The 17334-nt window shown below is 39.7% G+C and overlaps 1 protein-coding gene across 4 annotated transcripts in view; it reads left to right on the forward strand.

Moving 5' to 3' along the window:
* The first annotated feature begins 5827 nt into the window (after window positions 1-5827).
* SS18 (SS18 subunit of BAF chromatin remodeling complex) overlaps window positions 5828-17334 on the forward strand; it is a 99129-nt gene continuing 87622 nt past the window's right edge. The window contains exons 1-2 of one of the 4 annotated variants that reach the window (XM_023543913.2): window positions 5828-5961; window positions 9068-9144. In XM_023543913.2, the coding sequence (XP_023399681.1) occupies window positions 5893-5961; window positions 9068-9144 (146 nt within the window). In that variant the 5' untranslated portion in view covers window positions 5828-5892. The remainder of the gene's footprint in view (window positions 5962-9067; window positions 9145-17334) is intronic. The other 3 variants (XM_010586802.3, XM_010586803.3, XM_023543912.2) reach the window with 3 other exon arrangements.

Raw genomic sequence — 17334 nt, forward strand, 5'->3', positions numbered from 1 at the left:
CAGGAGCTGCCCACATAGTTTCATGTGTCTACTTAGTCCAAGAAGCTCACTCTTCACCAGTATCATTTTCTATCCCATAGTCCAGTCCAATCCCTGTCTGAAGAGTTGGCTTTGGGAATGGATCCTGTCTTGGGGTAACAGAAGGTCTGGGGACCACGGCCTCTGGGGTCCTTCTAGTCTCAGTCAGACCATTAAGTCTGGTCTTTTTACGAGAATTTGAGGTCTGCATTCCACTGATCTCCTGCTCTCTCAGGGTTTCTCTGTTGTGTTCCCTGTCAGGGCTGTCATCAGTTGTAGCCAAGCACCATCTAGTTCTTCTGGTCTCAGGCTGATGTAGTCTCTGGTTTATGTGACCCTTTCTGTCTCTTGGGCTCATAATTACCTTGTCTTTGGTGTTCTTCACTCTCCTTTGCTCCAGGTGGGTTGTGGTGAATTGATTCATCTTAGATGGCTGCTTGCTAGCGCTTAAGACCCCAGACACCACTCTCCGAAGTGGAATGCAGAATGTTTTCTTAATAGATTTTATTATGCCAATTGACTTAGATGTCCCTAAGATGTTGATGCTTTTGTCTAAACCATTTCAACAGGTAGCATATGATCAAGAACCAACACACTGAAGGAAGAAGTCCTTGCACTGGTGAAAAACAAGGCTCCAGGAAGTGATGGAATATCGATTGAGATGCTTCACCAAACAGATGCTGCGCTGGAAGTGCTCACTTATCTATGCCAAGGAATTTGGAAGACAGCTACCTGGCCAAATGACAGGAAGAGATCCATATCTGTGCCCATTCCAAAGAAAAGTGATCAAACAGAATGCGGAAATTATTGAACAACATCATTAACATCACACAGAGTAAAATTTTGCTGAATTCAAAAATGGTTGCAGCAGTACATCCACAGGAACTGCCAGAAGGTCAAGCTGGATTCAGAAGAGGATGTGTCAGATCCCTCTTGGTTAAAAGTAGAGAATACCAGAAAGATGCTTACCTGTGTTTTGTTGACTATGCAAAGGCATTCCACCATGTGGATTATAACAAATTATGGATAATAGCATTGTGAAAAATGGGAATTCCAAAACACTTAATTGTGCTCAGGTGGAACCTGTACATAGACCAAAAAACAGTTGTTTGAACAGAACAAGGGGATATTGTGCGGTTTAAAAGCAGGAAAGGTGTGCATCAGGGTGTGTCCTTTCAACATACTTATTCAATCTGTATGCTGAGCAAATAATCCAAGAAGCTGGACTATATGTAGAAGAATGCAGTATCAGGATTGGAGGAAGACTCATTAACAACTTGCGATATGCAGATGACAGAACCTTGCTTGCTGAAAGTGAAGAGGACTTGAAGCACTTACTGATGAAGATCAAACACCACAGCCTTCAGTATGGATTACGCCTCAACATAAAGAAAAGAAAAATCCTCACAGCTGGATCAATAAGCAACATTATGATAAACGGAGAAAATATTGAACTTGTCAAGAAATTGATTTTACTTGGACCTACAATCAATGCCCATGGAAGCAGCAGTCAAGAAATCAAACGACATTTTGCATTGGGCAAATCGGTTACAAAAGACCTCTTTAAATTGTTAAAAAGCAAAGATATCACCTTGAGGACTAAGATGCACCTGGCCCAAGCCATGGTATTTTCAGTCATCTCACATATGCATGTGAAAGCTGAACAGTGAATAAGTAAGACTGAAGAAGAATTGATGCCTTTGAATTATGGTGTTGGTGAAGAATACTGAATATACCATGGACTCTCTCAGAACTATAGCCAGAATGTTCCTTAGAAGTGAGGATGGCAAGACTTCATCTCATGTACATTGGACTTGTTATCAGGAGGGACTAGTCCTTGGAGAATGACATCATGCTTACTAAAAAGGGTCAGCAAAAAAGACGAAGATCCTCAATGAGATGGATTGACACAGTGGGTGCAACAGTGGGCTCAACAATGATCGTGAGGATGGCATAGGACCTTGCACTGTTTCGTTCTGTTATACGTAGTGTTGCTATAAGTCAGAGATGCCTCGACGGCACCTAACAAAAACATCAACAACATGATGTTGTTTATTGGTTCAATTGTAAGATTTTCTATTTTCTTCATGTTCAGGCATAATCCGTACTGAAGGCTGTACTCTTTGACTTCATCGTAAGTACTTCATGTTGTCCTAATTTTTGGAAAGCAAAATTGAGAATGGAGGAAAACAAGACTCAAAAAAGAAAGTAGTCCATGGGACTAACAGCCCACATGAACCACATGACCTCATCTAGCCTGATATCATAAGAACTAGACGGTGCCTGGCTACCACTAGGGGCACAATAGAAGGCCCTGGATAGAAAGGGAGACGAATGTGGACCGAAACTCAAATTTCTAAATAAGGCCAAACTTACCGGACAGATAAAGAGTAGAGGAACCCCAGAGAGGATTGCCCTAAGATATCCTTTGAATATGGAACTGAAGTCACTCTCAGTGGTCACTATTCATTGAAATAATATACTGGATTATAAAATAAACATAACCTATGTATACTGTGCTGTTTTAAATGGTCGATTATAAAGAGAGCAAAGGTCAACATTTACCCTAAAACAAAGATAAGAAGGCTTCTTTAAGGGGCAGGGAAGCTAGATCAATGGAGACAGAACAAAAAGAATGGAAAATTTTTTTTTTGATACCTTGTGAAGAATGTAATCTATGTCATGGAACAAGTTGTATAAAATTTTTAAATTGGAACCTAATTTGCTATGTACACTTTCACCTCAAATGCCATAAAATATACACATATAGAAAAGTAAAATCCAAATTTTTCTTTACATCATAAAATAAAAAATATTTATGAAATTATATGAAAAAATTAAAAAAACTTTCCTAAAAAAAACCCCTAAAACAAAAAACTAAAGGTGAAGAGCGATGGACATGATATACTAGGTCTCCCTACTTATCTTTTCACTCAGGGCTTTTAAATTTCCAGAGGGAATACAAAACTCTAAGCAAGTTCCTCAAGGCACTGATGTTGAAAATACCCCTCTCGTTTTCTGAATCTTCTACTTTCTAGGTGAGGCTGATAGACTGGGTTTTATCAAGAAAGCTAGAGGCTGAAAAAGGGTTTCTTTAGGTGGTGCTTCGCTCAAGTGGATTTGCATTTCTGGCTGGACCTCTAAGCCACTGTTTCCCAATTCCCAAGATAGGGCACTAGATAATAAGATTTTTATGGCATACTGTAGTCACAGAAAAGGTGTGGTTATCCATGCCTAGGGGCTATGTGTGCCCTATGCCCTACCCTGCTACTCTGAAGGAGTTGTGAACTATTCCCAGTTGAATTCCTATTCATTTTGTTGGGAAACTCTAATTTTAACAAAGGAAGTATCTATCCTTGGGCATATTTTATTTTTATTTTTTTTAACTGGGATATAGGGATTTAGACAATTGTTGCCATTGGTTCATATTTCTCTTTAAAATATAAAAATCATGTAGTCTTGGCTTTGGTGGCATGTTGTAAGTAAATATGGCCCTAGCAGCTAACGTAGGAGTTCATGGGTGGCTCAATGGGTTAAACAGTGGACTAATTGAAAGGTTAGTGGTTCAAACTCACCCAGAGGTTCCCCTGAAGAAAGGTCTGGTGATCTGTTTCTGAAAGGTCACAGCCTTGAAAACCCTATGGAGCACAGTCTACTCTGCACACACGGGGTTGCCATGAGTTGGAATGGATTAGATGGCAACTGTTTTTTATTTTAGCAGCTCTCGTATTATAGGAAAACCAATGAAAGGAAAGATGTCTTCACCTGATGGTTTATTTTGTAATTAACAAAGGGCACAAAGACTCATAGAAATTTTGCTTGGTGTACTGCCTTGAAAAAAGCCAAGCAGAGTGATCAGGGCAGTAGGACTATTTAGAAGAAAAATCCTTCTTAGCTAAGGCACTTTTGGCTAAACATCAAGACACAATGATGAATACCAGGTGTTGGACACATGGTGATGGATGAGATTTGGTGTCTGTTCTGAATTCAGTAGAATTTTTTTCCCAAGAAATGATGACATTAAGTCCAAATACACCAGAATGCTTTCTTCAAGGCTTAAACCCCACCAAACCCACTGCCATGGAGTCAATTCTGACTCATAGTGACCCTACATGGAAGTCCAAATTTACAGAATAATAATAAAACAACACAGCAACACATAAGCCCCATTCATCTGTGTTCCTTCCATAATTTGAAAACGTGGGTTTTTTTTTTTTTTTTTTTTTCCTCACACTGACTTGAAGCCTGGCAGCTTAGGCCTAATTTATAAGCTTAAGGTAGAACAGAAAACACTAGCGCCTTAGTGGTTAAGAGCTACGGCTGCTAACCAAAGGGTCGGCAGTTCAAATCCGCTAGGTACTCCTTGGAAACTCTATGGGGGCAGTTTTACTCTGTCCTATAGGGTCGGTATGAGTCGGAATTGACTTGATGGACCTGGGTTTGGTTTTTTTTTTGTTTGTTTTTGAAGGTAGAGCAGTGGTTAAGTGCTTGGCTGCTAACCAAAAGGCCATGGATTCCAACCTTTGTTTTAAGTAATTGTTGATTCGTTTTATCTGATTATAGATGGGGTTTCGTAAAGAACCCCACCCGGTTAGAATCCACCTGCCTGCTCCAGGGAGAAAGATGTGGCCGCCTGCTTCCATTAACAAGATGTAACAGTTCTACTCTGTTCTACAGAACCATTATGAGTCAGGATCCACTCAACCGCAATAGGTTTGGTTTTAGGGCGGCAAAAACGGTTAAGCTGTTGGAACCAGCCCTCTCTGGAAGACAGGCCTGCTTATCTGCTCCTGAAAGGTCACAGCCTTGAAAGCCCTATGGAACAATTCTGTTCTGCACACATGGGGTCTCCATTGAGCCAGAATGGACTCCAGGGCAACTAACAACACCACCAAAATATAACTGTAAAAGGAAACAGTGAGGGTACTGTATCTCAAAATTCAGTTCCAAAGATCCAACTCAGTTGAAATCATCACTTATGCAAGGGTTTGTCTCAAGAGATGTGCTCCTATGGTCGCCCTGGTCAAGGTGGTTGACTGCCCCTAAGTACAGGACACAACCCTCGTTTCCCTATTTTGCGTCAGGCTTACTTTTCAATTGTTAGGCTCGACTTTGTGCGCGTGCGAGACCGTGGACTCGGAGGTGCGCATCTGGGGCGTAGCCGAGCTGTTTAAACCAGCGAATCCGCGTTCACATACTCCTTGCACCTCTGCTTCATCTTGGCTGCTGTTACCCGGGTTTGCATGACCTCCCAGGTCCTGACCCACCCCTCTCCGGGCTGCCCCGTCCTGCCCCGCACCGTGGCGAGGACCCGGACAAGTCCAGTCGGCTACTTCTTCCCAGGAGTGAGAAGGGAGTTAGGAAAACTAAATTAGGTCCAAAACGGACCACTGAAACGCAGTTGGACCGACGCTTCAGCGCGCCGGGGAGGGAGGCAAGTTGCAGCAACGCGAAAGGGGCGGGCCGGCTCGGGTCGCTAGCATTTCCTGTGACAGGGGCTGCCCCAGCCTCTCTCTCTCCCGCGGCGGCGGGACCATTTCCTGAATCGCTGAAGCGGAGGGAGGGCTGGGGCGCGGCCTTACCATTGGCAAAAACTAAAGGGGGGGAGCTGGATAAAGAAAGGCTAAGAGATGCGGGGACAGTCAAGAACAGGGAAGTTATACTGGAGCTGTCGTTCCTAAATAATAAGTAAAAACAAAAATTTCGCGGGTGAGAGTTTCTTCTTAGGGCCAGACCGGCTGATGGTTTGTTCGGCACCGGAGAATCCCCCTCCCCTTTTTCCAGAGGTGGTTTAACCCGGAGGCCGGCGTCTTTCCCCAGTTTGCCGTTCACTCGGAGCGCTCGGGACTTGCTGATAGTGGTGACGGCGGCAACATGTCTGTGGCGTTCGCAGCCCCGAGGCAGCGAGGCAAGGGGGAGATCACCCCCGCTGCTATTCAGAAGGTGAAACCTTGCGGGTCGGGGATGCCAGGCCCACCCCGCCTTTGGGAGAGACACTGGGGCAGGGCCGGCCGGGAGTCGGCCCGGCCGGGGGCGGAGGCGGGCCTGCTGGGAAGCAGTCGTGTGGGAACCAGAGCCGCGGGCTGTGCCCGAGTGGGTGGCGAAGAGGCCGAACCAGTTTTCTCGAGGAGTCTTCGCGTGTTTAGGCTCTTTCCTTCAAGCACAAAAGCCCAATTAAGCGCTGCCTGATTTCTCTAGGGATGGGGCGGCGTTTGGGCAGCGGGGCGCGTGCGCCCAGCAGCGGGGCCGAGCGAGGACAGGCTGTTGCTCGGAGTCGGCGCCCCCCGCGCCCCCGCGCGTAGCTCCGGAGTTACTTTGGCGTCGCCCCGCCCCGCGCGCTGCTGCTTGGCGCAGACCCGACCTGGGGTCGCGGGAGTCGGGGTGAAACTCGAAGCGCTGGTCAACCCCGCCTCTCTGCCTGCCCCCAGACTCCAACGGAGTTGGGGAGCACCCAGGAGGACTCGGGAGACACTGAGGGGCGGGCGAGGGAGGACCCTACGGGCTTCGGGGTTACCTTAGGAGTCCCCTTCCCCTGTCTTGAGTCACCCCATAACCGTTTGCAGATGAAGCAAGTATTTACTGAGCGCCTATTTTAGATGGTGAAGCTACAGTGGTGAGGCATGCTTCCTGCCTTCATGGAGTGTACAGTCCAGTGGTGGAAACACTCCGATGATCGAGACAAATTATAATTTGTGATAAATACACAGGGAGCTGTGTCCCCGTTAGAGTGTAGTGCTACCGCTGTTTCTGTTGTGTAGCTGCCAGTTTGGGACACAAAGGTTTTTTATTGTCCTTTTTTTTTTTTTTTACCCCTCGTTGCCTGTGAGCAAGGCTGCATTCTAAATTTTACTCAGTCGGACTTTAAAAAATTACTTCCTAAAATAAGTGTTTACCTTAGCTGTTTCGATTTGGTTTTATGCACTGAAGCAAGGATGAAAATAGAAGTCAGCTTTTAGTACCACTTAGGACACCATTGTGTCCCCAATAGAGTATGTTAATCGGCTTCTGTTTACTTTAAGCTTCTATGTAGTGTGGCGTTTGACATTTGCCCAACTGTTGCTTAATTTTATGAATAAATTGTCTTGGCAGTGACTGGAAATGTGGTGCTTCATATAGTGCATTGGGCTAAATCTGCAGCCTGGCAAACAGCGTGTGCGCGCGTGCGTGTGCGCACACACACACACAGGCACATGTTTCTGAAGGCGCTTGTTTTTCTTTTTAGGATGTAGAAACAGTCCCGAGTTTTTCTATATTTACTTTTTTCCTGTAAAGAATTTTTCTTAAGATATTTGTCATGGGTGATAATTTAAAGGATGCTGATCAATTATTTTTCATCCCCAGATGAGAAGAGAAAGTGGATTTCAAATTAAATGCCTCATTCTACAATGTGAGGGATTGACGTTAGATACAAGACATTCTTAACGGTGAAGTTTGTGAGGTTGAGGAATATACTGAAATGATATGTTGCAGAAATTTTATGTTGAGGATTAGATTAATGTCATTTCAAGGGTTTTTTTTTTTTTCTATTTTTGCATTATGTGATTCTGTTTAAGAAATAACTGCAGTAATTAGAAGGGTATATTAATTTTTTCTAACAAGTGAAGAGTGATTCGTTTGCAGAAAAAAAGTTACAATTAATGTTAAGTGGGTCTTTCTTTTTAATTAAGTGTTATCAAACCAAAACCATTGCCATCCAATCGATTCCGACTCAGGAGATCCAATGGGACAGAGTAGAACTGCCCTTAGGGTTTCCAAGGCAGTAAATCTTCACTGAAGGAGACTGCCACATCTTTACTCCTGCAACAGTTAAATTGCTACCTAGATAGTTGTGATAGAATGATTTGGTGCTATGCCCCATGTTTTCATTGAATGGCAAGTTCAGGAGGAACACTTGCTCATCTGCTCTAGTCCCTTGATTTTACAGATAAATGAGCGCCTGAAAAGTTAAGTACTTTGTTTAGGATAGCAAAGCTGGCGCTGAAACTAACCAGCTTTCCAGTTGCTACATCAGTATTTTTTCCTCAGTGCCCTTTTATGTAGATTAATTAGCCCTTAAAGCCAGGATTCCATTGAGTCATTATAAGATGGTAGAATGATAAAATGCTTTTTTTAAAAACTCTTGGGGTAACTTATATAAGAAGCTCATAAAGTTTGCCGTAAGTATTTTACATGCATAGAAATTATTGTATTTGATTATTACGCTGTATTTGGGGAATGGCAAAACCATACTGTACAACACTTGGCAGCTAGCCAGCAAACATGTCAAGTCTGCTGGACTGATGTTTTCATGAATTTACTGCAAAGTCAACTTGGACTCTTAACTTTTAGTCATAATTAACTACAGCTTCTATTGAGGAGAGAGAAATATTTGAATAAAAAAAAAAAAAAACTCCCGATTTTCTCTTCTAGGCTTTAGGTAAAAATTCAGAGGGAGAACATGGGCATAGAGGTGTTAAAAGAATTGTTGATTAAACAAATTATCATTCCAAAGATGTAAAATAAGATTTTCTGTGGTGAACCATATATTATATATGTAATAGATCTGAGTGGATTCAATTCCTATGTAGATAAAACATTTCAAGAAACCTAAGGAAAAAATCAGTTACTAAAAGAGCTGTATATATGAACTGTGCATTCGGTATTTTTTCAGTAGATTTTTTTCAATAGATTTAAGCAGTTTAATATATAAATCAATATACTTAAACAGTTTAATATTTAATTTCATAATATATGATGAAATATATATGAGAAAGCTGAATTCACTAATCTCTGAAATTTTATTTAAGGTATTAAAATGAATTAAAAAATATCTAGATTGTAGTATCAGGTAGCAACATTTAACAAAAAATAATTTTAAGGGAATTTTGTTTTTTATATTACCATGTTTGTTTAATGATTTTTAATAATGTGTAATGATTGCTTTGGGGTAACAGTGATTCATTAGGCAATCTACTTTAAAGTTCTTCTAAAAACAGTATTTGTTAACCCCCCCCCCCCCAGTTTTCTAGTTTTTTAAACTTGTAATAAACTTTTTCTAATTTTATTTCAGATGTTGGATGAAAATAACCATCTTATTCAGTGTATAATGGACTATCAAAATAAAGGAAAGACCTCAGAATGTTCTCAGTAAGATTACTATGCAACCTTTTTTGTATTGATTTTTCTGTGTTATTTTTTGCTTTACTTTAAAAAAAAATAACGTAATTGAAATACAGATCACGTATATAATTTACCTATTTAAAGTATGCAATTCAGTGGTTTTTATTATATTCACAGCGTTGTAGAGCCATTACCACAATCAGTTTTTTATTATTTTCATCAGCCCCCCTAAAAATCCCCAACCTATTAGCAGTCACTCATCATTCCATTCCTCCCACCTCTGAGCCTGAGGCAACCACTAATTTGGGTACTTTCTGTCTGTGTAGATTTCCCTATTGTGGAGATTTCATGTAAATAGAATCATACAGTATGTGATATTTTGTGATTGACTCTTTTTTAACCTAGTATAATGTTTTCAAGGTTCATCCATGTTGTAGCATGTATCAGTACTTTATTCCTTTTTACTAATGAATTATTTTGTATTGTATGGTTATACCATATTTTATTTATGTATTAGTTGGTGAACATTTGAGTTGTTCCCAGTTTTTGGCTCTCATGAATAATGCTGCTGTGAACATTTGTATACAAGTTTTGGTGTGACTTTTCTTGATTTTTGCAAAAGAAAAATTTGCTCTTTAGGAGGTGGGTAGAGGAGGTGTAAGTTTTTTTTTCCTTATTTTATCCTACGTTATAAAATAGTGACTTTGTTTGTGTATAGTCTTATGTGTGGAAAAGTTAGATCTTCACATATATAAGATACTGAGTTGCATTCATTTATGTGGTTGAGAAAGCGAAGCTTGTCTCATAAGTAGGGAATTAATTATTGTTCATAAAGGACCAGAGTTTCTTATTTTGAAGTGATGTGTCTGAAGTAAACAGTATTTCCTAGTAGAATCTGATACTGTGGAACAAATTGAATATTTTATCAAAAATCTCTAAAATAGCACTGTCCTATAGAAAATAGAATGTGAACGATACACATAATTTAAAATTTTTTAGCGCAGTTGCTGTTAGCTACTGTTGGGTCAGCCCTGACTCATGGCGACCCCATGTATAGTGGGGTTTTGCCTGGCTTTGTGCCATCCCCATGATTAGTTGTGAATTGGACTGTTTTGATCCATAGGATTTTCAGTAGCTGATTTTTGGAAGTAGATTGCCAGGCCTTTCTTCCTAGTCTTTATCTGGAAGCTTCTGTGAAACCTGCTCAGCATCATAGCAACACTCAAGCCTCTGCTGAGAGATGGGAGGTGGCTGCAAATAAGATGTATTGGCTGAGTCTTGAACCTGGGTTTTCCACATGGAAAGTGAAAATTCTACCATTGAACCACCACTGCACCCAGTTTTCTAATCCCCAACCCAACCCCAGTGAAAAAGAGTTTTAGTCATATATTCCATTTAACCTAATACTTGTAAAATAATATTTGAGTTTATAATCCATATAAAAATATTGAGATATTTTATGTTTTTTAAAATTAAGTCTTTGGAATCTATTGTGTACTTTACTCATGTAGCGCATCTTATTTTGGACTAGCCACATTTCAGGTGGAGAATAAACGTGTCTGGTGCCTACCACATTGACGGTACAGCTCCAGGATATTTTGTTCTCACCGTTGTTTTGGGGCGCATGTTTTGGGGCGCATCTGTCTTTCCTAGAGAGCTTGCTGGTAGTTCAGTCTCAGGCAGATTTTCCCAGCAACCCAGACTTTTGTTCTGCGTGGTTTTCATGGTTGTGCCGGTCTCTTGCTATTATTGAGTTCATCCTTTATCCAATTTGCACACTGGATGGGCAAATAGTTAACATGCTGAGCTGCTGACCGAAAGGTTAGAGATTCAAGTACACCCAGACGTGCCTTGAAAGAAAGGCCTGGCAGTCTGCTTCCAAAAAATCAGCTGTTGAAAGCTCCGTGGAGCGCAGTTCTACCCTGATACACGAGAGGTAGCTATGAGTTGGGGTTGACTTGATGGTAACTGGTTATCTATTTTATAGTCTCTCATTATTACTTTTCTTTTTCCCCATGTTTAAAAATTATTTTAAAATTAGAAACATCATATACAGTCATTGTAAAAAAGCCATAAGTTATAAAAGTTTGTAGAATTAAAAGTAAGTCGTCTTTTACTTCTCATTCTTATTTTTCTCTCTTCTCCACACAAGGTAACTGTTTTTAATGCTGTAGCATGTATCCTTATAAGCATTCTTCTGTGCATTTACACATAAGCACTCACATCTAAATAAACATATATGTAGTTGTTCTGTTTTTAGTATCTATGTAGGTTAGTGGGTATGTAGGTTAGAGTTTTATAAATGCAGTTGCTGGGTTAAAGACCATGGTAAGTTGCCAGATTATCCTGCAAAAAGATTGTGTGTCTTTGCAGATCACCGGTTTCTAGCCACCGATGTCAGCAATGGATATTATTGTTGTAACGTGCTGTTGAGTCGATTCTGACTCATAGCAAACCTGTAGGACAGAGTAGAACTGCTGTAATCTTTATGGAAGCAGATTGCCACATCTTTTGGAGTGACTGGTGGGTTTGAACTGTTGACCTTTTGGTAAACAACCAAATAACTGCTGCTTCACCAGGGCTCCTTAATGTATAGTGGGTATCTTTAAAAAATTTTTGCACATGTAATTGGTGAAAATGCGTGGTTTAAAATCAGGAAAGGTGTGCATCAGTGTTGTGTTATTTCACCATACTTAATTCAATTTGTATGCTGAGCAAATAATCCAAGAAGCTGAACTGTATGAAGAAGAACATGGCATCAGGATTGAAGGAAGACTCATTAAAAACCTTTGATAGGCAGTTGGCACATCCTTGCTTGCTGAAAGTGAAGAGGTCTTGAAGCACTCACTGATGAAGATGAAAGACTGCAGTGTTTAGTATGGATTACACCTCAACATAAAGAAAACAAAAATCCTCACAACTGGACCAATAAGCATCATCATGATAAATGGAGAAAATGTTGTCAAGGATTTCATTTTACTTGGGTCCACAGTCAGCGCCCTTGGAAGCAGCCAAGAAGTCAAATGAAGTATTGCAGCGTGCAAATCTACTGCAAAAGACCCCTTTAAGTATTTAAAAGCAAGGATGTCACTTTGAGGACTAAGCTGTGCCTGATTCAAGCCATGGTATTTTCAGTCACCTCGTATACATGCGGAAGCTGGACAGTGAATAAGGAAAACTGAAGAAGAATTGATGCAATTGAATTATGGCGTTGGCAAAGAGTATTGAATATACTATGGACTGACAGAAGAACGAACAAATTGGTCGTGGAAGAATACAGCCAGAATGGTCCTTAGAAGCGAGGAAGGTGTGATTTCGTCTCACATGCTTTGGACGTGTTATCAGGACGGACCAGTCCCTGGAGAAGGACGTTATGGTTGGTAAAGTACAGGGTCGGTGAAAGAGAGGAAACCCTCTATTAGATGGATTGACACAGTGGCTGCAATGATGGTCTCAAGCATAGCAACGATTGTGAGGATGGCACAAGACTGGGCAGTGTTTCATTCTGTTTTACATAGAGTTGTTATGAGGTGGAACCAACCTGGGCATCTAACAACAATGGATGAAAAGTTGTAGTATCTTTTTATTTTGAAATAATTCCCAAAAATGTTTCTAAAATAGTACAGGAAATTTCTGTATACCTTCCACTAACATTCCATTAATGCTAACATAGTTCATCATTCATTTTCCCCACATTGTTTTTCTAAAATATTTGATAATAAGTACAGATATAATTCTCTCTTACCTTGTTTTTATTTGGATAATATTTTATTGTGTTTTTGGTTAAAGTATACACAGCAAATTCGGTTCCCATTTGACAATTTCTACACAAATTATTCCCTGACATTAGTTATATTTTTCATAGTGTGTCAACATTCTACGTTCTGGTGGTTCTATTTCCAATACTTCCGTTTCCCTGAACCCTTATCTTCTCATCTTTGCTTTATAGTAATTGTTGATCATTTGGTTTCATATAGCTAGTTTTTTAACAGAGTACCTTCTTCTTTGGTAATACCCTTTGTTTTGTGTGCCAATGTGTTATTTTGCTAAAAGGTGACCTTAGGATAGTTTCAGTTCAAAGTTTAAAGATATCTCAGGGTGATAGTTTCAGGGAGTCCTGTAGTCTCAAGTGGTTCATTAAGTCTGGACTTCTTAAGAATTTGAGTCCTGTTTTTTTTTCCATGTTTTTCTCCCATCTGTCAGGGTCCATCTGTTGTGGCTCTCATTAGAATGGTGGGCAGTAGTAGCCAGGCACCATCTAGTTCTTCTGGTGTCAGGTTAGGTAAGGCCATGGCTTTTGTAGGCTGTTAGCCCCGTAGGTTAGGTTCTTCTCCGAAACTTTGGTTTCCTTCTTTCTCTTTCGCACCTGACAAGTAGAGACTAATAGAAGTATCTTCTCTCTTACCTTTAAGAACCTCAATGTGTATTTCCTAAAAGCAAGCACCTATTGTTCTATAACCACAGTATAACTGTTAAAATCAAGAATGCCATACTATATCTCCACATCATACATGAAGTGTATTTTTTCTGGTCCTTGATCCCATTCAGCATCAGATGCTACATTTGTTGTCATGTCTCTTTAGTATGTTTTAAGTTCAGTATTATTTTTATTGATGTAGACATTTTGTAGAATAGCCTTCGTTTTAAGTGAGACTGGTGTTTACGTATGATTAGATTCAGATTGCATTTTTGTCAGGTGTGCCACAGACCGGATGTTGTATCCTCTGTGTGTCCATAGTAGCCACATGGTGTCGGTTCGTCCCAATATTAGTGATGCTTTTGATCATTTCATTAAGGTGGTACATGTCAGTTTTTTCTCTGTACAGTTACTGTTTCTCTTTTTGTAATTAATACATATCATATCGGGGAGATACCTTGAGACTCACTATTTCTCATCACACTTTAACAGCAAATTTAGCATCCACTAGTGATTCTTGGCCTGAAGCAGTTAATACTGTGGTGATTGCCAAATGGTAAATAAATCCGTCATTCCTTCTACATTTACTTGGAACCAGTTAGGAGAAATTTCCCCTCCTCTCCACCTACTTATTTATTCATTTATTTATATCTGAATGGAGCAATAGATTCTTATTATATTGCTGGGTTATTCTGTTGTTTTCTTTCTCAGACTGTCTCAAATTTTGTCACTGGGAGCCCTTCAAGCTTTTTGATGTGTCTCCATTATTTTTTGAGTGTTTTCTTGCACCATGAAATGCTCTAGGCTTATTTTGTACTTTCCAGCCTCAACCTGCAGTCACTCATTTCTCCAAGTCCTGGTTCTTTTTATTGGAAAACAATATTTAGAAACTAAGATCTTGGTGTCAGGTTACATTTTTTAATGTCTTGTTTATTTTGCATTTTATATGGCTATTTCTATTTATTTTACGTATTTTGTTTCTTGGAGGCTTCGGGTGGTGCAAATGGTTAAGCAAGTACCCAACTATGAACTGAAAGGTTGGCAGCTTGAATCCACCCAAAGGCACATTGGAAGGCAGGCCTGGGATCTTCTTCCTAAAAGTCACAGTCATTGAAAACCCTGTGGAGCACAGTTCTACTCTTCAACACATGGGGTCACCATGTATCAAAAATGATTGCAGGGCAGATGATTTTAAATTGTTTCTTGATGAATATTGTTTGTTTGTGTTTGAAAAGATTAAGAAAAAATTAGTTAACTATGGAGATAATCATCAGTGGTAAAGAGATCGATACCTCAAGTCATCCATGGAGTGCTAAAAGTTGAGAGGTACTGATCTAGAATAATTATTTTTACCTGTTAATTTCCTGGTTATGATGGTTATACTCTAGTTATATAGGGGAATATCCTTGTTTTGGGGAAGCTAACAGTGAATTATTAGAAGTAATGGAATATTAGGTATGTAGTTGACTCAGATGGTTTTGAAAAAAAATGTTTATGTACGTTGATGCCTGTGTAGGTATAGAGACAGAATGATAAGATGTGGTCAAATGCTAAGAATTGGGGAATTTAGGAGAATGGTATATGAGAGTTCTTTATTCTATTCTTGAAACTTCTATAAGTTTGAAATTATTTCAAATTAAATGTTAAAAAGATTTTGTGGGTAGGGAGGGAGTTGGAGAAATGTCTTAAAATTAAACTACTCCCTAAATAAATGCTATATTTATAGGTTCACAGGTATCTTGAACTGAAAGGGACTTTAGAGCTCTTTCTCCATTATTTTACAAATAAAGCTTTAGTATGGCAGATTAGATATAACAGTTTTTTAATGATAGTTTGTTAACTGCCAGTTAAAAAGATACTAAGTTTTTTTTTTTTTTTCTTAACAGGTTATGAGCAAACCATAGTTTCTTAGTAAGGTTTGACATTTTTTAGTTTCGATGGCATGGTCAGTGGTTCTTAGCAAGTCTCATGTCTGAGTATATACAACCATTCAAGTACTAAGGAGGGAAAAGGAAAAATTGAAGGACTAGACTTTAAAATGAGTTATATGTTCTAATTAAAAAGAATTGGTTTGTTTTAGAAAACGGCAGGACTATGGAACCCTGTATCTTAAGTAACAAGATACCTACATAAGAGTGAAGTAGTTCCAGGTAGTAGTCCCTGTTAGTGTTGTTTGAAATTTTTCAACAATAATTAACCATTATGCATAATTCAGGACAATATAATAGTTATTTTTTCCCTGATCCTTGATTATATAAAGGTCACTATAAGAGAAAAATATCAAATGTCTGGTTGGATAGCATAGTGTACACGTCAGGAGAAGCACTGAGAGCATAGACTTGTCAGCGTTGTTGTCAGTTGCTCTCGGGTTGATTACAACTCTTGGTGACCCCTTGTGTGCAGAGAACTGCTCCACAGGGTGTTCAAGGCGGTGACCTTTCAGGAGCAGATTGCCAGGCCTATCTCTTGAGGGCCTCTGGGTGGGTTTGAACCACCAACCTTTTAGGTAGTAGCAAGCATTTAGCTGTGCCATCCAGGGAAACTACTTTTAAGGTCAGTGAGAAATACTTTTTTTCCCTTCTAAAAAGAAAAAAGTAGTGAAGATGAGTGTTTTTAATAGGAAAAGAGTATACACAGTGAATTTGCTTGGGTTCCTTTAATGGTATCTGTTTTAGAAAATATAATTGATCGGTGATCTGAATGTTAGACTACTCATTTAGCTGAAGAAGTTCTTTTGGCTTTTTCATTATTTTAATTTGCATTCAGTATTTTTTTTTTTTTGCTTTATTCAAAAGTTGACAGTTCAAGTTAATTTCTCACTAAAAAGTTTATACACATATAGTTATGTGACCCTAGTTGCAATTACTATAATGTGACAGCATACTCCTCCTTTCCACCCCGGATTTCCCATGTCCATTCAACGAGCTCCTATTCCTTTCTGCCTTCTCGTCTCGCCTCCAGACAGGAGCTGCCGATTTACTCTTGTTTTTTAACTACTTGAACTAACACGCACACTCTTCATGAGCATTGTTTTATAGTCCAGTCTAATCTGAAGAGTCTGGCTTTGGGAATGGTTTTAGCTCTGTGTTAACAGAAAGTACAGGGACCGTGTCTTCTGGGTTCCTCTAGTCTCAGTCAGATCGTTAAGACTGCTGTTTTTAGGTGATTTTTGAATTCTGTACCACACTTTTCTCCTGCTTTGTCAGGGACTCTTTTGTGTTCCCTATCAGGGTGGTCATTGGTAGTAGCTGGATACCGTCTAGTTTTTCTGGTTGCATTCAGTATTTTTTAGTAAATAAATTCTAAGCAGCTAAACAGTTTGATACAGGTTTTAAATTTGTATTTATGGGGTTTAATACATGCGTGTTTTGGGGTTTACAATGAATTTTACCCAAAGAATTTGGTCTTTGTTCTTTCTAAAACCTTCGAATTTTCACAGTGATTGGAGTTTTTATTATCTGTGATATTATCCAGACCACACCTGAGGGTTTATACTAATGAGGTGACTCTTGGATGGGGGCTTGCTGGGCCAGAAAGACCCACCATGTGATACTAGCCAGACCATGGGAGTGAAAGGGGTGGAGATTCAGTTCAAACATGTGGGCAATAATTCAGTCTTTCATGTCTACTTAAGATCCCCATAAAAGCTCTGGACACTGAATATCCATGAGCTTTCTTGTTGGTAAAAGACACTGGTTCTTGGGAGGGTGACGTGTCCTTTTTTTGGGACATGAAAACTTTGCGTTGGGGACCCTCTCAGGCCTTGCCCTATGTATCTCTTCATTTTTATCCCTTTTGCT

Source organism: Loxodonta africana, chromosome 11, assembly GCF_030014295.1.
Source record: "Loxodonta africana isolate mLoxAfr1 chromosome 11, mLoxAfr1.hap2, whole genome shotgun sequence".
In the NCBI taxonomy this organism is placed as follows: Eukaryota; Metazoa; Chordata; class Mammalia; order Proboscidea; family Elephantidae; genus Loxodonta; species Loxodonta africana.